This window comes from Salvia splendens, chromosome 7 (genome assembly GCF_004379255.2).
Source record: "Salvia splendens isolate huo1 chromosome 7, SspV2, whole genome shotgun sequence".
Classification (NCBI taxonomy): Eukaryota; Viridiplantae; Streptophyta; class Magnoliopsida; order Lamiales; family Lamiaceae; genus Salvia; species Salvia splendens.
This window is the reverse complement of record NC_056038.1, coordinates 33,687,300-33,703,335: the sequence shown is the minus strand read 5'-3', so window position 1 is coordinate 33,703,335 and position 16,036 is coordinate 33,687,300. Positions and strand designations below refer to the sequence as shown.

The 16,036-nt window shown below is 32.9% G+C and overlaps 2 protein-coding genes across 3 annotated transcripts; one reads left to right on the top strand and one right to left on the bottom strand.

The window, feature by feature from the left end:
• The first annotated feature begins 1,771 nt into the window (after window positions 1-1,771).
• On the top strand, window positions 1,772-3,451 carry LOC121742354 (GDSL esterase/lipase At1g29670-like). The gene is made up of 4 exons (XM_042135471.1): window positions 1,772-2,047; window positions 2,260-2,384; window positions 2,483-2,725; window positions 2,869-3,451. Exons 1-4 carry the CDS (start codon window positions 1,795-1,797, stop codon window positions 3,331-3,333), a joined length of 1,086 nt encoding a protein of 361 aa, XP_041991405.1. The 5' UTR covers window positions 1,772-1,794; the 3' UTR covers window positions 3,334-3,451.
• A 4,559-nt stretch (window positions 3,452-8,010) lies between these two features.
• LOC121742355 (floral homeotic protein AGAMOUS-like) lies at window positions 8,011-11,423 on the bottom strand. 2 transcript variants are annotated; one of them, XM_042135473.1, is made up of 8 exons: window positions 11,226-11,423; window positions 10,887-11,118; window positions 9,467-9,548; window positions 9,288-9,349; window positions 8,732-8,831; window positions 8,598-8,639; window positions 8,449-8,490; window positions 8,011-8,364 (listed from the first exon to the last, which is right to left on the bottom strand). In XM_042135473.1, exons 2-8 carry the CDS (start codon window positions 11,114-11,116, stop codon window positions 8,194-8,196), a joined length of 729 nt encoding a protein of 242 aa, XP_041991407.1. In that variant the 5' UTR covers window positions 11,117-11,118; window positions 11,226-11,423; the 3' UTR covers window positions 8,011-8,193. The 2 variants fall into 2 exon arrangements, with proteins under 2 accessions (XP_041991407.1, XP_041991406.1); XM_042135472.1 differs by having other exon boundaries at window positions 8,449-8,493; window positions 11,226-11,422.
• Window positions 11,424-16,036: the final 4,613 nt, after the last annotated feature.

Below are 16,036 nucleotides of genomic sequence, written 5' to 3'. Positions count from 1 at the left end.
TAATAGCCCATATATATTTGATTGGCTTGCAAATTTATGAAACCATTCTTGGTTGTTTCTCTTTTATAGAGACATCATTGAATGTTTTATGTTTCACTTTTGATGTGGGACAAAATCATTCTTGGTTGTTTCTCTTTTATAGAGACATCCTTGAATGTTTTATGTTTCACTTTCGATGTGAGACAAAATATGTTGAAGTATTTTCTTTTATAACTACATGTTTAGAGCATTCATTCATCTTTTTCCAATGTGGGATACAAAACTTTCTTTTGTCTTCTATTTTTCTTCATGTTTTGTATGATATATATAAACAAAATTATTATTCAAATATATTCTTGATTGATAAAAATAAAGAATTATTGAGAAATATGATTTGTATATAGAAAATATTTATTTGTATAATAATTATTGTTAGGTTTATACAATTTGTATAAGAATTATTATTTCAACGTGTATAATATTATTTATTAGTTAACATATATATAAATTTATAAACATAAGTAAATCATTAATGATAAAGAAGTAATGAATAATAGTTTATGTAATAATATTTGTTGTTAAATTATAATAATAGAAGATAGAGTATTAATATAGACGAAGAATGATGGACGATCTATTATAAACTTACAAATAATGACTTTTATCCCACATTGAAAGAAAGAGTAACACATCCAAGAATGTGTAACTATAAAAGAGAATAATCCAATATACTCTCTTCCAAATTAAATCAAATCCAATATACTCTCATCCAAGTATTGGCATTTTAAAAATCAAATCCAACTTTAAGTACGGAGTAATTTTTTTTGGCTTTTTAGTCTTTATTATGTATAAAATGTGCTTAAACAAATTTCAAACAATAAGGTGAAAATTACAATTTTATTGATAATAAATTTGAATAAGACTAAAAATTACAATTTATAATGAATACATTTTATTTATAAAAATTAATAAACACTACTTAAAGTTAAGCCTTTTGATTTTTAAAATATCAATACTTAATATTGGACTTGAGCATTTAAATTGGAAGAGAGTGTATTGGATTATACACATTGAAAGAATAATTCTAATACAAATTGTATAAACCTAACAATAATTATTATACAAATAAATATTTTCTATATACAAATCATATTTCTCAATAATTCTTTATTTTTATCAATCAAGAATGTATTTGAATAATAATTTTGTTTATATATATCATACAAAACATGAAGAAAAATAGAGGACAAAAGAAAGTTTTGTATCCCACATTGGAAAAAGATGAATGAATGCTCTAAACATGTAGTTATAAAAGAAAATACTTCAACATATTTTGTCTCACATCGAAAGTGAAACATAAAACATTCGATGATGTTTCTATAAAAAAGAAACAAGCATGAATGATTTTGTCCCACATCGAAAATGAAACATAAAACATTCAAGGATGTCTCTATAAAAGAGAAACAACCAAGAATGGTTTCATAAATTCGCAAGTCCATCAAATATATTTGGGCTATTATGAATTTCTTGTATTCATTTATTTGTAAAAATTGTTTTTTAAATATTAAAATCAATTTTTATAAATTATTTTTTAAAAAAAATTCGGTTGAACCGCCGGTTCACTGTTCAAGAAATCCCCGACCCTGAACCGCGAAACCGCCTGCCGGTTCAAACCGCCGGTTCCGGTTTCGGTTCATGAACTGGCGGGCCAGAACCGGCGGTTAACCGCCGGGCCGTTCGGTTTGTGCATGTCTAATCAGTATCCTATTTAAGGGAGTCTCCTCATCTATGTTTCGCCACACAATCATAATCATCATGATGCCTCATTCTATAATGAGAAATGTATGCTATTTTGTGCTACTAAATCTTGTAATTTTCCAATTTGGTGGCGTTGTCAATGCATCACAAGTTCACTGTTTCTTCATTTTCGGAGATTCATTGGTCGACAACGGCAACAACAATTACCTCAACACAACCGCCAAGGTCAATTACTCCCCTTACGGCATTGATTTCCCGGCCGGCCCCACCGGCAGATTCACCAACGGCCGAAATACCGCAGATTTCCTCGGTACATTATTATTAAACCATCCTTTTCTTTGTGCACTCATTTTCTACATGATAATAAATAGTAGTAATAGTACTCCCTTTACGATTTTTATACAATACTATTATTTAATGAAATTACTAGCTAGTAGTAATATTTTTAATTTTAGAAATAGTGAGTTATTTTGGTTGGATCAGTCATTTTAGAAATAAGTCATCTTGGTTGACATATAACAGCTGAACTACTGGAGATAGACAAACCCCTTCCCCCATACGCCAACGCCACGGATTGGGACAGAATCAACGGCGTCAACTTTGGCTCGGGTGGAGCCGGAATTCTTGATGAATCCGGGCAACACTTCGTACTCCATCTCTCACTTTCACTTTTAATTACTTTCCCTTTCCATTTTTTTTGGTCTGTCTAGTAGTAATTGGTTTGAATGGTTGTTTGTTTTGCAAGGGAGATGTGTTGACTATGAGCGAGCAACTGTCGAATCATGAGGCCATAGTTACGAGATTGGGCGAAATGTTTGGAGACATAAAATTAAGCTTGCAACATCTTAGCAACTGTACATACTACGTGGGAATGGGCAACAACGACTACCTTGGCAACTATCTCCCCAAATACTACGCCTCCACCACTAAATACTCTCCCAAACAGTTTGCTTCTCTCGCCATCGCACAATACTCTAACCACCTTCTTGTCGGTTCACTTTTCTCTCTCCTCATTTCAAGAAATTTAAATTGGAAAATAAGTCTCATTTTTAACTTTTTAAAATAACACGAGTTTTAGTGCATAATTAATGAGTCCCTCCTACAAGTATTAATGCCAATAGTATATTCCAGAGGCTATACAAGAACGGCGGGAGGAAAGTGGCCGTGAACGGACTCGGAAAATTAGGGTGCGTTCCGCAGCAGACGGCCAAGTACCCTGTCTCGCCGGTGACAGGGTGCGTGGAGACGAGCAACGCGGCCGTCGAGATCTTCAACGAGAAACTCAAGAAATTAATAAAAACGTTGAATCTCCTCCCAGATGCCAGATTCCTGTACGTCAGTGAAATCACGGACAACCCGTCGTACGGCAATATAACGGTGGTCGGAAAACCATGTTGCGAGGTGTCGGGGGATGCGCTAGGGCACTGTGTTGAGGGAAGCACGCCTTGCAGCAACAGAGATGAATACTATTTCTGGGATTCATTCCATCCAACTGAGGCTGCCACTTCCTTGTCCGCAAAGATTATCTACGATGCTATGGCGCCATTATTGCAGACTACAATTGCTGCTGCTACCCCTCTTGTTGATGTTTCCTGATCAAGGATTTTCTTTATGATTTTGAACATTTGTTTGTTCAATGCTGTAAAAATGCAGTTATGTTTGGATTTTGTTCCATCAATAAAAATGCATTTGGGACCCGACCCATCATCTAAAATGCACTTCATCTATTACTTAATGTGAATTGAACTATTATTGAGATGAGTGTCAGAACTAATTAGACATTTCATAGTGGCTTTCCTAGCAAGATTTTTTATACTCCTTCCCCTTCGTTTCCCAAAACAAGAATTTCTTTTCTTTTTAATATCTTTCTTGAAAATAGAAATTCCCTATCTTCGGAAATGAACAACAAAATCCATTAACAATAATTCCACTATTTATTCTATTTCCCTCTCTTATTTTTTCTAAAAAAGGCTATTTACGTTACCAAGCACCGTTAAATGTGCTCGGAAAATAGCGAGCACCTTCAACTATGCTCGGCAACATACCGAGCACAATTAAAGGTGCTCGGCAATATGAAGGTACTCGCGAATTTCCGAGCACACGCAAATTCAGCCCACTATTCCGAGCACAGCAAGGTGCTTGGAATGATCGCAGTTGACCAGTTTGGCGAGCACTATCACGGTAGGAGTGCTTCCTCAGCATGTCGACGAAGCAAATACCGAGCACTTGAATTGCTCGGAAAATGCTCGGTATTTCCCAATTTTCCGAGCACTTTTGGCCTTACACCGAGCACATTGGTGCTCGGTAAACACTGTTTATTTTGTAGTGTTTACTCATTTTTTCTTTTCCTGTCTCTTATGTTATTTCCAAAGTTCCTAATAAACAACCACACTTTACCAGTGTATATAATGAAATCAATATAAGGTCGCGCCAAAATTTTTAAAGTATTTGAATGTTTTAAGTGGAATACAAATCTCATTTTAACAATAATGGATAGTGACTCACTAGTGTGATAGTACTATATACTCGTATATACTAAGCATCGTTTGGTAGCCATGTTATGTTTCGACTAGACATGATACAAATAGTGATAGTTATCATAGTCGATTAGTTAATTTATTTTGATTGAGTGTTTAGTAGCTAAGAATAATTGTGAGTTATCCTATTCAGATGTTTGGCACAACAAGTTACAAATAAAGATAAAAATTAAAATTGTCGAAATTATCCTCGTTAATTTAATTTAATGATAAAAATACCCTCATGTTGCCTTAATTTTGGATGGTTTTGGCAATTTGTTGACGATGAAAAATATCCAAGCATACAATTTTTTATTATATAAAATGGAGTACATAATAAATTTAATCATAACTTAAATATTTCATTTTAAAATTTTTATTATATAATTTTATTTATACAAGAAATATTCAAGCATACCATCTTATTAATGCTAAAAATGAGAAATTAAGTAAATATGACCATAACTATATTTGTTACTTTTATTTTTATTATATATTTTATGTAATTAAAAATACCTAAGCATACCATAATTTAGCATTTCTCACTGTACATTAATTATATGAATAATTATAAAGTTTAAGTTTTTTTATTATATTATTGCATATCATTAATTACATTAATTATTAGGAGTATTTGTTATATTGAAATATAATTAAAGTATGTATCTGTATAAAATATAGTGTATATATAAATATGGCTATACATAAAATTGATAGGTAAAATTGTATTTTTCTAAAACTAATTAGGTTGACTAGATATGTAACCTAGGCAAATAGTTAGTTACATTGTTGCTTGAAAAATAGGCTTTTAAATGAGCTTTGTTCGGGCCGGATACAAAACACGGATCATGCAGATTTGTAACATAGCTACCAAACACACAACTAAATCCGGATAAGTTATTCTATCTATCTGTAACATAGCTACCTAACGGTCCCTAAGGAGTCAATATAGGTGGCTCCAAAAATGACAAAATTGATTACTAATGAGACGTGGGTGAATGGAGTAGGTGGTTTAAAAAAACTCAATAATAATTACTATACAAATAGATTTATAAAATTTATATTAATCGAAAATTATTTTACGCAAATTCATGAGGCCACTCCACTTGTCGCGAAAAACAAGATTCAAAATTTTTGTCGAGCAATTCAAGAATTCCACCGCCGTGTTCTCTTTTTAATTTGATTAACTCTAATGAAATTTAAAACTGCATTTTAAAATTTTTTAAAAGTTTTATACTCAATCTGTAGATAAACCAGTTGGTAATTAACAAATTGCACTTTAAACGTTTTTTAAAAATTATAAAGTTAAATTTTATAGTGACTTTAATTAATAAATGTAAAATAAAATTAAAACATAATGATTGAAATCTAGAAGCAATTGGTCATAAGCAGTTGTTGGCTGTTGGTCATCCCTTTGTAAGCCTATTTAAGTGGGCCCTCTAATTGGGCATGTGCATCATAGACCTCATCTCAAAACCAGAAAAATATTAAGCCCATTAAGTACTTGTTAGATCGTATCCAGAAGCAACTTTAATATTCAGCCCATCAAATACACAATATTGTATATGAGCAATTTTTCTTAACAATATTGTAATGTGGAAAATTTAACTGAAATGTTTTATTATATATGAGCAACACAGATTAATTTTTGGTGTAAGGTTCAACAAGTTAATGATGATTGCCTTTAATCACATGGTTAAAATTCTTGTGTAGATGTATCCAATTATTGATCTCTAAGTTTCTAACTTTGTACTTTCATCTAGCTTTGCATTACTTGTACCTTAATTTATCTTTATCATCATTTTAGCCCTTTGTATTTCTTTATATACTAATAAATGAGTTGAAGATATTAATAGTTCATCAGATATTTGGTGCACAATTTCGTCAAGACAATTGGAAATCGCAGGAGTTAAGTTCAGTAATTGTAATTATACCATATAGGGTCAGTTATTGATTATCCAAACTTTATAAATAATTAGGCTGAATTCAACTTTTTATACAATATTAAAAGTCTTTTATGCACTAACTCTTTCAATAACGTGAGAATTCAAAATTTAAAAATCAAGTCTTGACTTTCTAGTTTTCTAGTAGTATATGGTTTCGTGTAAGGTAACACACAAGATTTGATGCCAACCCAGTCGGCAATTGTTTATTCACTCATATGGGGTTAATTTAAAATTAAAAAAACTTGTTAAATAGATATATTTTCATGATCAATTGTATTTTTTCTTTTTTAGTGAATGAGGGGGTAAAGATATTTCAAATCTTTTCGAAAGTATAAGCATTTTCTTATTAATTAGTTTGGATCATTAAAGAAAGAATGTAAGAACGAAATAAGATGCTTATTATAGAGAGAAATATAAAAAACTATATAGTTCTGTTATGCTCCACTAAGATAATAGGATATAATGTGTAAAACTTGGCTATAAACGAACATCGACTTGTTTTTCAGGTTACATATACTCCCTACCGCTCCATAGTTAATTGCATCATTTTTTCATTTTGGGACTTTCTATTATAATAGAGTCATTTCTCTATTTAGGAAAAAATAATATTTTTTTCTCTTTCCTATTTTATTATCTCTTCACTTAATATGAAGTATTTTTAATATTCCATCTCTTTCTTAATTTCTGTGCCGAAAAGAAGTGACTCTATTACCATGGAACGGAGAGAGTACTATACTATATCAAATGTATTATCAAAATTAATTTTCTAATTGTTTTGGTATCCCGTTTCAATAAAATTTTTATATAAAAAGTTATGCATATGCATATAGGTTACAACGATGACCTTTTAAAATAAAAAATTTAAGAACTGAAAATTATACTACCAGTTTCCTAATATATTAATACTCCCTCCGTCCCCAAAGAATATGAATTTTGGGTTCGGCACGAGTTTTAATGCATTATTGGTAAAGTAAAAGAGAGAGATAGAGAAAGTTTTTAAAAATATTGTTAGTGAAGAATGAGTTTCACCTTGTTAGAGAGAAGAGAATTTCTAAAATTGGAATGTTCATACTCTTTGGGGACGGACGAAAAAATAAATAGTGTATACTCTTCAGGGATGGATGGGGGAGTATTAGTTAGCATCATAAATATACTACCAATTACTGATATATTAAGTCAGAAACTGATATTCATGAATCGAGAACTAATATTGATTAAAAACTGATATATTTTACGATGCCAGCAACACATATGACGTCGGGTGTTTTTAACACGAAGCTAAAAGCGCTAGTCACTGTTCTAAATCAAGATTTAGCTGGTGCCAAGTTTACATATATTGACACATATGGGATTGCAGCTTCTGAGATTTCAAGCAATGGCAACAAACAAACATCTCCCATTTAAATTAATTCATTTCTGATTGAATTTTGAAATGTTTCTTATATACTGATATGTGTTTTACTTTGATCTATTTAAATTTCAGGTTTCAGGTATCCGAATTCGGAATTCCGCACGACGGCTCCAGGAGGCATATGCATTCCACAAGGTGTGACTTGTCCTGACAGAGCAGATTTCATCTACTTTGATGGGTACCATCCCACGGAGGCTGCAGCCGCTGCCTTGGCAAAACGGCTAGCTCGCCTTCCGATGCTTCTCCCTTTGATATTCAAACCCTCACCAGTAATGAATTGCAAATTTGTTAAGTGTGTTTGGTATGATAGATTTAGAGTGGCCATATTTATATGGTACCAAAATCCTTAATTGTATCACCATTAGTAAGGCAAGATGATATTTGAATGAAAGTTGAAGAATAATATCAATGTGTCACTTTATTTAGTAAACTACTAATAAGCTACAAATCTACTTAGATATATCCTAAAGCATCAAGTAACAAAGTTGGAAGTTAAGAGTATTAGTAGATTATCATGAGTAAGTTGCTTCTATGAAAGCAAAGTGTTGAAAAACAAGAGTGATGGCAACAGACATGAGTGGTCTTACATTAACTGAAGCTGTGGTTCTTCCTGCTTGGGGTAATCTTCATTGGGGTGGAGCCCCATGACTTGAAGAAAGTTTGGAGCATCATAAGCCTGTGGTCCAACAAACTCAAAACCACCACTCCCTGGCATCAAATTCATGTACTCCTGGGCCCTACTGCTCTCAGCAATCTACACATATTTTCACACACAACTCAAATTAAGACATGCTTAGAGAAAGAGAGAGAGACCAGCTTCCTAAATATTAGTACTAACCTTTGCTCTAAGGCACTGGTTGTTGTGATGTAACTCAATCTCCTGCTGCCAAATTTTAATTTGATGAAGAAGAATTGTGATTAGATTACCATAGATTATGCAGAAAGAATGAAATGGCATGTAAATGAACAATTAAGTTAATTACTTACCCTTTTCTGCAAGTACTCAATTTCTGCATACAGCAATTCATTCTGAGAGAGATGGTAACAAGACATGTTTTAATAGGTGGAATCAAATGTTGTAACATCAAATTATTTGTAATAGAGCAGTGCAGTTTAGGAACCTTTTTGGTCCGGATTTTGCCAATCCCTTTTTCGACCTTAGTCTCGAGGTTCTTGAGATCCCTGAGTGACAAAGCTCCTAATGCCTCTCCAAGCACTTGCCTGAACCAAAAGGTGGAAAATTATTATATATATGGTCGCAATTGGGTAAAACTGACTCCAAGAAGGTAACGACGTCTTTGGTCTAGTAGAGCGATACATAACCAGACCACAGCCACGATTATGGTTCAATCAGGTGCGAGGAAATTTGTATTAGTATAATGATAATCTTTGATAACTATAATCTATTTAAACTTGTGGTATTCATTTGGAATAAAATTAAGCTACTTATGTTAAAATCATGTATAACAAACAATTACTAGTATATTTCTCCACTGTTTTATATAGTAAAGACATTAACAGGAAAATCGAATTTCATGACTGAATAAACGTAATTATTTCATTGATATTGTCTTAAACTAAAATATCCTTTTAGATGAAAATCAATTGGATAAAATTGTCACATAACATTATTAATAATGCTGTACATTATAGTTGGGTATGAGAAACTATTGTTACCTGTTTTGGTTCTGCAAATTATTGATTTGGGTGCGCAACTTGGATGATTCTTGCTGGTAGTACTGGAAACATAGAGTAACATTTTGTTGTTTGCTTAGAAAATGAAAATCAGGGTTATCATATTTGACTTAAAAATCAACATCAAATAGATATGTGGTGTGAAAAGATTGAATCTTTACCTGACTGTTAGCTTCAGAGATCGAACCATTATTTGAGGAATCCGAGGAAGCTTTCTTGTACCTCTCAATGGTAGCTTTCACACTGCACACTTATTATATCAATTGCCAATTCCAACATCCGAATGTTTGCATAATATTATCAAGTACATGTATATAACACTCAACCCCTTTCCTTACCCCTTTCCTGTTCCTTCTTCTATGTACACTATAGTCGAAGACTTTGCACTATTACTGATTAAAACCCATGTTTTTTGTCCAGTTAAAAACCAACAGACAAAGCCAAGATGTAAAAAGTGATTGATTTTGTCAAATCATAATGTCACTGTGACAAGATTCAATTTAGTATAAATGCACCAATTTCTGAGTCTTCTGCTACCTTAATTTCGTCGAGGTTATGAGCTGGCACTCAACCTAGCGATATGATTGGCCCATATATCAAGAACACAACTTTTCAACCCCAAATGAATTCTAAATTCTTTTAGAGCCCTCAATTTTGTATAGAACTAAAAAGAAGATTATAATAGAGATGCTATGCTTCCTCTATCAAATGAAGAGAGTAGCTCTTTTTTTGAAAAAAATACTAGTGTGGCTTTGCTTGTTCTCCCCCTTCCGTAATTCTTTCCTTTTTTTTAGATCCAACAGTTTGAGAATGTTTGTGAAAGCCTTGAATTGGAGTATAGCACAAAGAAAATGGATTCTGTTTACCCTATTTCAGAAAAGAGAAAATAAAATAAAACAAATTTCGGTCATGTTACTTTCTCTTGTCAGAAATCAAGAGCAAAGAAAATCGTGTATGACGTTACAAAATATTCTTCCCACCCACACATATCCAAAATTTTCCATAACCTCTAAAAAATGTAAGATGTAATAGATAAATCAAAAGGCTCATGGAAATTCCAAAGATATAAGAAACCCTAATTAGGGCAACGTTCTATGCAAAGTGCTATTGGAAATCGGAAACCCAATTAGAATAAATATAAATCTTAATATTAAAGAGTTTCCGCCTTAATCAGCCATAAACATCTGTTAATTTTGTGGTTATGGGACATGGAAGTGAGAGAAAGCCCTAAATAAGGTTGCACATATATGGCTAGCTGTTGAAATCTTTTCTGCAGATTCCCTTGTTTGATCTTTACCTCATTGATGCAAAGACTGATGTCCAATTACAAGAGAGCAGCATTAAAGGGATCAAAAGAAAGGACAAATCACAACTTGACAGCTTGCCAAGATAGAGAGAAGAAGTGAGAGAAAGAATATTTGAAGGTGATCCAAATGTTCAATTCCCAAATTTTCCATTCCAGATCACAAGCTCTCAAGAAAATCTAAAACATATTTTGACAGTACAAGAATAGAGCAACCTGTTGTTAGATCCATTTTTAAAAAAATCTAAAAATAAAGAATTAATTTAAAAATAAAATACCTGTTGTTAGCATACTCATAGAGGCGGCCTCTGGTGGAGAAGACGACTAAAGCAACCTCGGCATCGCAGAGCACAGACAGTTCATAGGCTTTCTTCAGCAGTCCGTTGCGGCGTTTGCAGAATGTCACCTGACGATTCGTCGTGTTTTCGATCCGCTTTATCGCAATCTTTCCTCTTCCGTTTTTCCTCTGCGGTGAATCCTCCCTTGATTGATCGCTCTGCGCCTCCATCTCTACGCACCCAAACAAAAATTTCATAAACCAGGAAAAAAAGGAAAGAAGAAACTGAGTTTTTGGATGTGAAGTGAAGCTCAAAACACAAAAAATTTTAAATTTGGACCTCCTTAATTTTCACGAAGTTTGCTGTCTGAAACTATGGCTTCTGTCTGAAAAGGAGAAATGGAGAAACTTTCACAATGAAGAGGCTTATGTTTGTGTTTGTGTGTGTGTGCGTGTAAAGTTAGAAATGTTTTTATTTTCTTTTTTGTTCAAAATGATGATCTCTAATCTCATCTGTTATATTGCTTTATGGATTTACTAATACAAATTGGTATATCTCACTTTTGTTAGTTTGTTGTGACAAATTCCAACACAGTTATATGCATCCTATTTTTTTTTTCTTTTTAAAAAAAAGCTTAGTTTAGTGTGAAGATTGTCTACCTTTTTATGTGTAATATCATTACTGTGATTTTTGAGTTATTGATGGAACTAATAACTAGTTGGTGAGGTAGAAGGGGACCGTGGAAGCTGAAAATGTTGTTTCATGTTGCTTTAATCCCTTCTTGTTTTTTCAAATATGGGAACTTGGCATGATAATTAGTTTTCACCATTAATTAAACACGCAATTACAATCTATACTAACGTCTATCCTACTCTACACATTCAAATATCCCATTGAGATAGTAATAACAATTTTTTTAGATGTTAGCCAATTGTACAATGTAGGAGTAGTACAATTTTAAGGGATAATGGCTTGGACGAATTCTGGTATTTTTCAAGAACTTTAAAATAGTCTTAAAAATCACAAATTTTATTATTGGTGTCAAGTTCTCACAGCATGACATTCTTCAAGCTCGATAGATTTATGAGTCATATTTTATCCTATTAGACACATATTATTCAACGTTGAATTCAAAGATTAGGGCATCGAAGAGACGTCTTTTGATGTACTACTATAATTAGCCCGAAAAAGTTTTATTTGGGCTGGGTTGGGAAATTTGTACACTTTCAAAAGTTTTGATTTTATGATCACTTTCAAAGTTCATGGAAAGTACTGCTCCCTCCGTCCCATAGTGGATGTCACACTTTCTTTTTTTAATTTGTCTCACAAAAGATGTCACATTTTCATTTTTAAAAAACGTTCTCTCTCATTAATATAAAAATTATATATTCTCTTTCCATTTAACACACAAAACAAAATCTCCTAAAATCTCGTGCCGTCTCACAAGTGTGACATCTTTTATGGGACGGAGGGAGTAAAGTTTTTCAAAGTTTATAATGTTTAAGACTAATATCCCTAATTTTAAAGTACTTTTCCAGCTTTATTTCATTTGTAATTACGTACATGTCACTCTTGAATCGTTAGCAATTTAATATTTAGAATTGAGGGTAATATTAGCTAGGTAGCCCCCATATCATTATTTATGTAGTCATTCATGACTCATAATAAGGGGATATGACGAAGGGAAGGCACTTGTGGTATTCTCTGTTGAAATTTGAAATTTCTGATGATGGTAAATTTTGGCATCCTTAAAGAAGTAATTTTACTTTTCATGCCAGGCCCACACATTTATGTATATATGTGACGGAGCTCCAAATGAAACAATTATGAAATTATATTTTTGCACTTACACACCCATCAATCAATCACCGATTAATAAATTTGAACGTATTATTAGGTTACAAATCCGAATAAACCTCACTAATTAAGACACCATTTAATCATCATTCAAGCCAATTTAAACATAAATATTTGTTATATCCAATCAGTTTGGCTCTTCTTGTTGCCTGTCTTTTCTTGGCTCCTTCATGTGAGAATAAGAATCATACAACCCATTCAAAATAATGGATCATGACACATTGATTTTTCGAGAACATGACAATACATAAGCTTTCGGTGTGATATGTTAAGTATTGAACCTCTAACAATTTGTGACTATATAATTAGTGACTTATTTGTTGTGAGAGTTGACCTAGCAAGTAGAGAGGTGTTATACCCTTGTCTTAGGCTTGGAAGTTGTCATGCCATTTAGACGAAATTGTCTTAAAGATGTGTCATTCCACTTTATCAATCGAAGGGACAACCTTAGCATTGCCATGGCCAAGCAACTTCATGTGGGATGTCCACTTTTTCTGTTTAGCTTAGGTTAGCTTCTTACTTCATTCAAGAACCACGTTGATTATTTTATATTGGTGTTAGTTAATGGGTCAGATAACATTGAACTTTGTCAATGTTAGTCGATTGGATACATAAGATATGGTCACTTTAAGGAAACTAGTACTCCCTCCATCCCATTAAATATGAAATACTAATATTTAGTTTTCAGCACGGGATTTTATACAATGTTGTTTTGTGAGTTATTGAAGAGAGAGTAAAGTAAAATAGACGAAAAAAGTAAAAATTAAATGTTGTGATTCCCATTTTAGAAAATATTTTATTTCTAATAGGACATGAGGAGTATTAAGGATGTTAATTGGACATCCTATTGAATTTTAGTCAGCTCTATTTAAATTGTGAGTAAAGGTTAAAAATGGTCATAAACATATGACGATTTAGATCTAGTGTTGAATTGAATGGATCTGATGTTTGATGTTTATTGTTATTGTGTATTAATTTACCCCCTTTATTTGCTATTTAGTGCTGAACTGAATAGAATAGATCAGAAAAAATCGCTATCATTTTCCCCCTTTATTTGCTATCTAGTGTTGAGTTGAATTGAATTGAATTGGATAGATCGAGGGGTTGAATGGCCAGGAATCAGATGGCCGCAGCGGCAGCGGTGGTGGACGCGGCGGCGGTTTCCATGGCCCATGTTGTGATGGCAGAGGCTATGGAGGTGGTGGCGGTGGCGGTGGTGGCTACAAAGGAGGTGGGGGTTATGGAGGCGGGGGTGGCGGTGGATATGGCCGTCGCGAGGGAAGTGGTAGTTATGGCGGCGGCAGGTGACCGTGGCTCTTCCGAGGGAGACTGGAGAAATTTACAGTAGTAGTAACAGAAAGAGTAACAGTTCCGTTAACAGATCAGAGTGAATCGAGTCGGATCCGATCTCTGCGACAACGGACCTTCGATTCGATGACTTCGCCGAACTGAGAGAAGGCCTGGCCAAGAGACCGGTCAGTGGTGGCCCACGCCAAACCAACGACGAAACACCTACTCAACGTCGTCGGCCATTGATATTCAGTGATAAGAGACAAAAAAGTGTTGAATCTATAAATCTAAAACCAAATTCAGAAACCCCAATTAGAAATACTAATCTGGTCAAATGTCATGAGTTGACCATTAAAATTAAACGATTCTGTCAAAAATGGACCAAATCCGGTCCGTTTTCATTTGTTCGGGACTTAATAATTCAAAAGATAATGTTCTGGACCAAAATTATAAAATTCTAATATGTTTAGGACTATTTTTAGACTTTAATCTTAAATTGTGGATTAATTAGATGCAAGCTTATCAGGTTGAAATTTTATCAGATTAGCAATTTTCAATCCTAATCTTAAACCTTTGGGTTTCGCCAATTTGGCCTGGAACATCAAGTTCAAGTTGATGATGGAAAATTACTTGTGTATTATTTATTTTTGAGAATCTTATATTTAAAATATATAAACATGCCTATTATCGGATTGTGATATATACGAAACTCAATTTTATTGCACAACACAAAATCAAAATACGGAGCTTATTTGTAGTCTGTTTTTAGTTCATTTTGAAAAGGAGGACCTAATATGATATAAAAAGGACTTTTGTGTTTTAAAAAATTCTACCTAATTTTAATAATTTACATAAGTTTATAAATGATAGAATCTCACGGCAAAAATATCATTTACATAAATTCTACCTAATTTATAAATTTTACTAAGTACTGAACAAGTTTTTGAGTCCTGTGTTTTTAATATCGAGATTTTGAGTTACTGATTTTAATATCGAGCTAAACTAGTTTTGATGGACCAACTAAAATAGCAAAAAAAATTAATTTATTTTTGAAGGTCAAAATGAGCAGTATAGTTCATCCCTTATTCAAAAAAATTTATGCGTCTGCCCTGCATGCATATACAATTTACTGTAGTTGCTATTTTAGGTTAGTTATTATTGGCACAAGCTTTTAAAGGAAAGAAGCATTCTTAAATTGTTAGTTGTCTCCAAACAACCAGTTCGCAGATTTCGTATAGAATTTCAAGTGTAAGAAGAAACGATCAACTCAAAGTTCCTAATATTATAGTAATAACCAAAATTAGTAATACTTGTTTCTCCACTTGGGCCTTACCAATAAATTATGGACCCCAAGATTATTTGGTGTTACTACTATTTAACTAGATTATACATCATCATATACGGTTTGGTAACTACCAATTTTAAGATTTATAAAATTGTTTTGAAGAATATTTAGAGTAGAAACGTCAATTAGGTCAGAGGATAATTATTATCCATGTGTGATGGATTTATATGTACTACAATTGAGGTTTGGCAAGTACTAATTTGTTACCATCCGAGAATGGAACGTGATTTTGGTGCGCAGTCTCAATCATACAACCAAATTGAAGAAAAGGTGAAAGGTAGATAGGATCATAGGAGTCATGACTTAGTTAATAAAATATTTCTGGTGGGGTTTGAATTACCAAAATAACTATAATAAATGAAAAATTATTATTAATCCTATTAGAAAAAAAAAACATAAGGGCAAAATCAAAGGGTTATCAAAATATGGGTAATGGACATGGCACAAGAATTAAGACAAAATTAGTAAAGTAAGAGAGAGAAGGAGAATGGTAGTTAAAATAGTATTAGTGGCTAGTGTGATCTACATTATTAAATTGAAATGACTTTCTAAAAATGAAATGCGCATATTTTTATAGGACGGATGAAAATGGAAAGTGCACATAATTTTTGTGAGACGGATGGGCATGAGAAAAAACATTTGTCAGTGACTGGATACT

Excerpts from the sequence above, each read along its gene's own strand:
- LOC121742355 (XM_042135472.1), bottom strand. The coding sequence starts at position 11,116 with ATGGAGGCGCAGAGCGATCAATCAAGGGAGGATTCACCGCAGAGGAAA. Across the intron at positions 8,640-8,731 it reads GCAAAATCCGGACCAAAAAG|AATGAATTGCTGTATGCAGA; the intron begins GTTCCTAAACTG and ends CATCTCTCTCAG. Across the intron at positions 8,494-8,597 it reads TTGAGTACTTGCAGAAAAGG|CAGGAGATTGAGTTACATCA; the intron begins GTAAGTAATTAA and ends AAAATTTGGCAG.
- LOC121742354 (XM_042135471.1), top strand. The coding sequence starts at position 1,795 with ATGATGCCTCATTCTATAATGAGAAATGTATGCTATTTTGTGCTACTA. Across the intron at positions 2,048-2,259 it reads AAATACCGCAGATTTCCTCG|CTGAACTACTGGAGATAGAC; the intron begins GTACATTATTAT and ends GACATATAACAG. Across the intron at positions 2,385-2,482 it reads ATGAATCCGGGCAACACTTC|GGAGATGTGTTGACTATGAG; the intron begins GTACTCCATCTC and ends TTGTTTTGCAAG.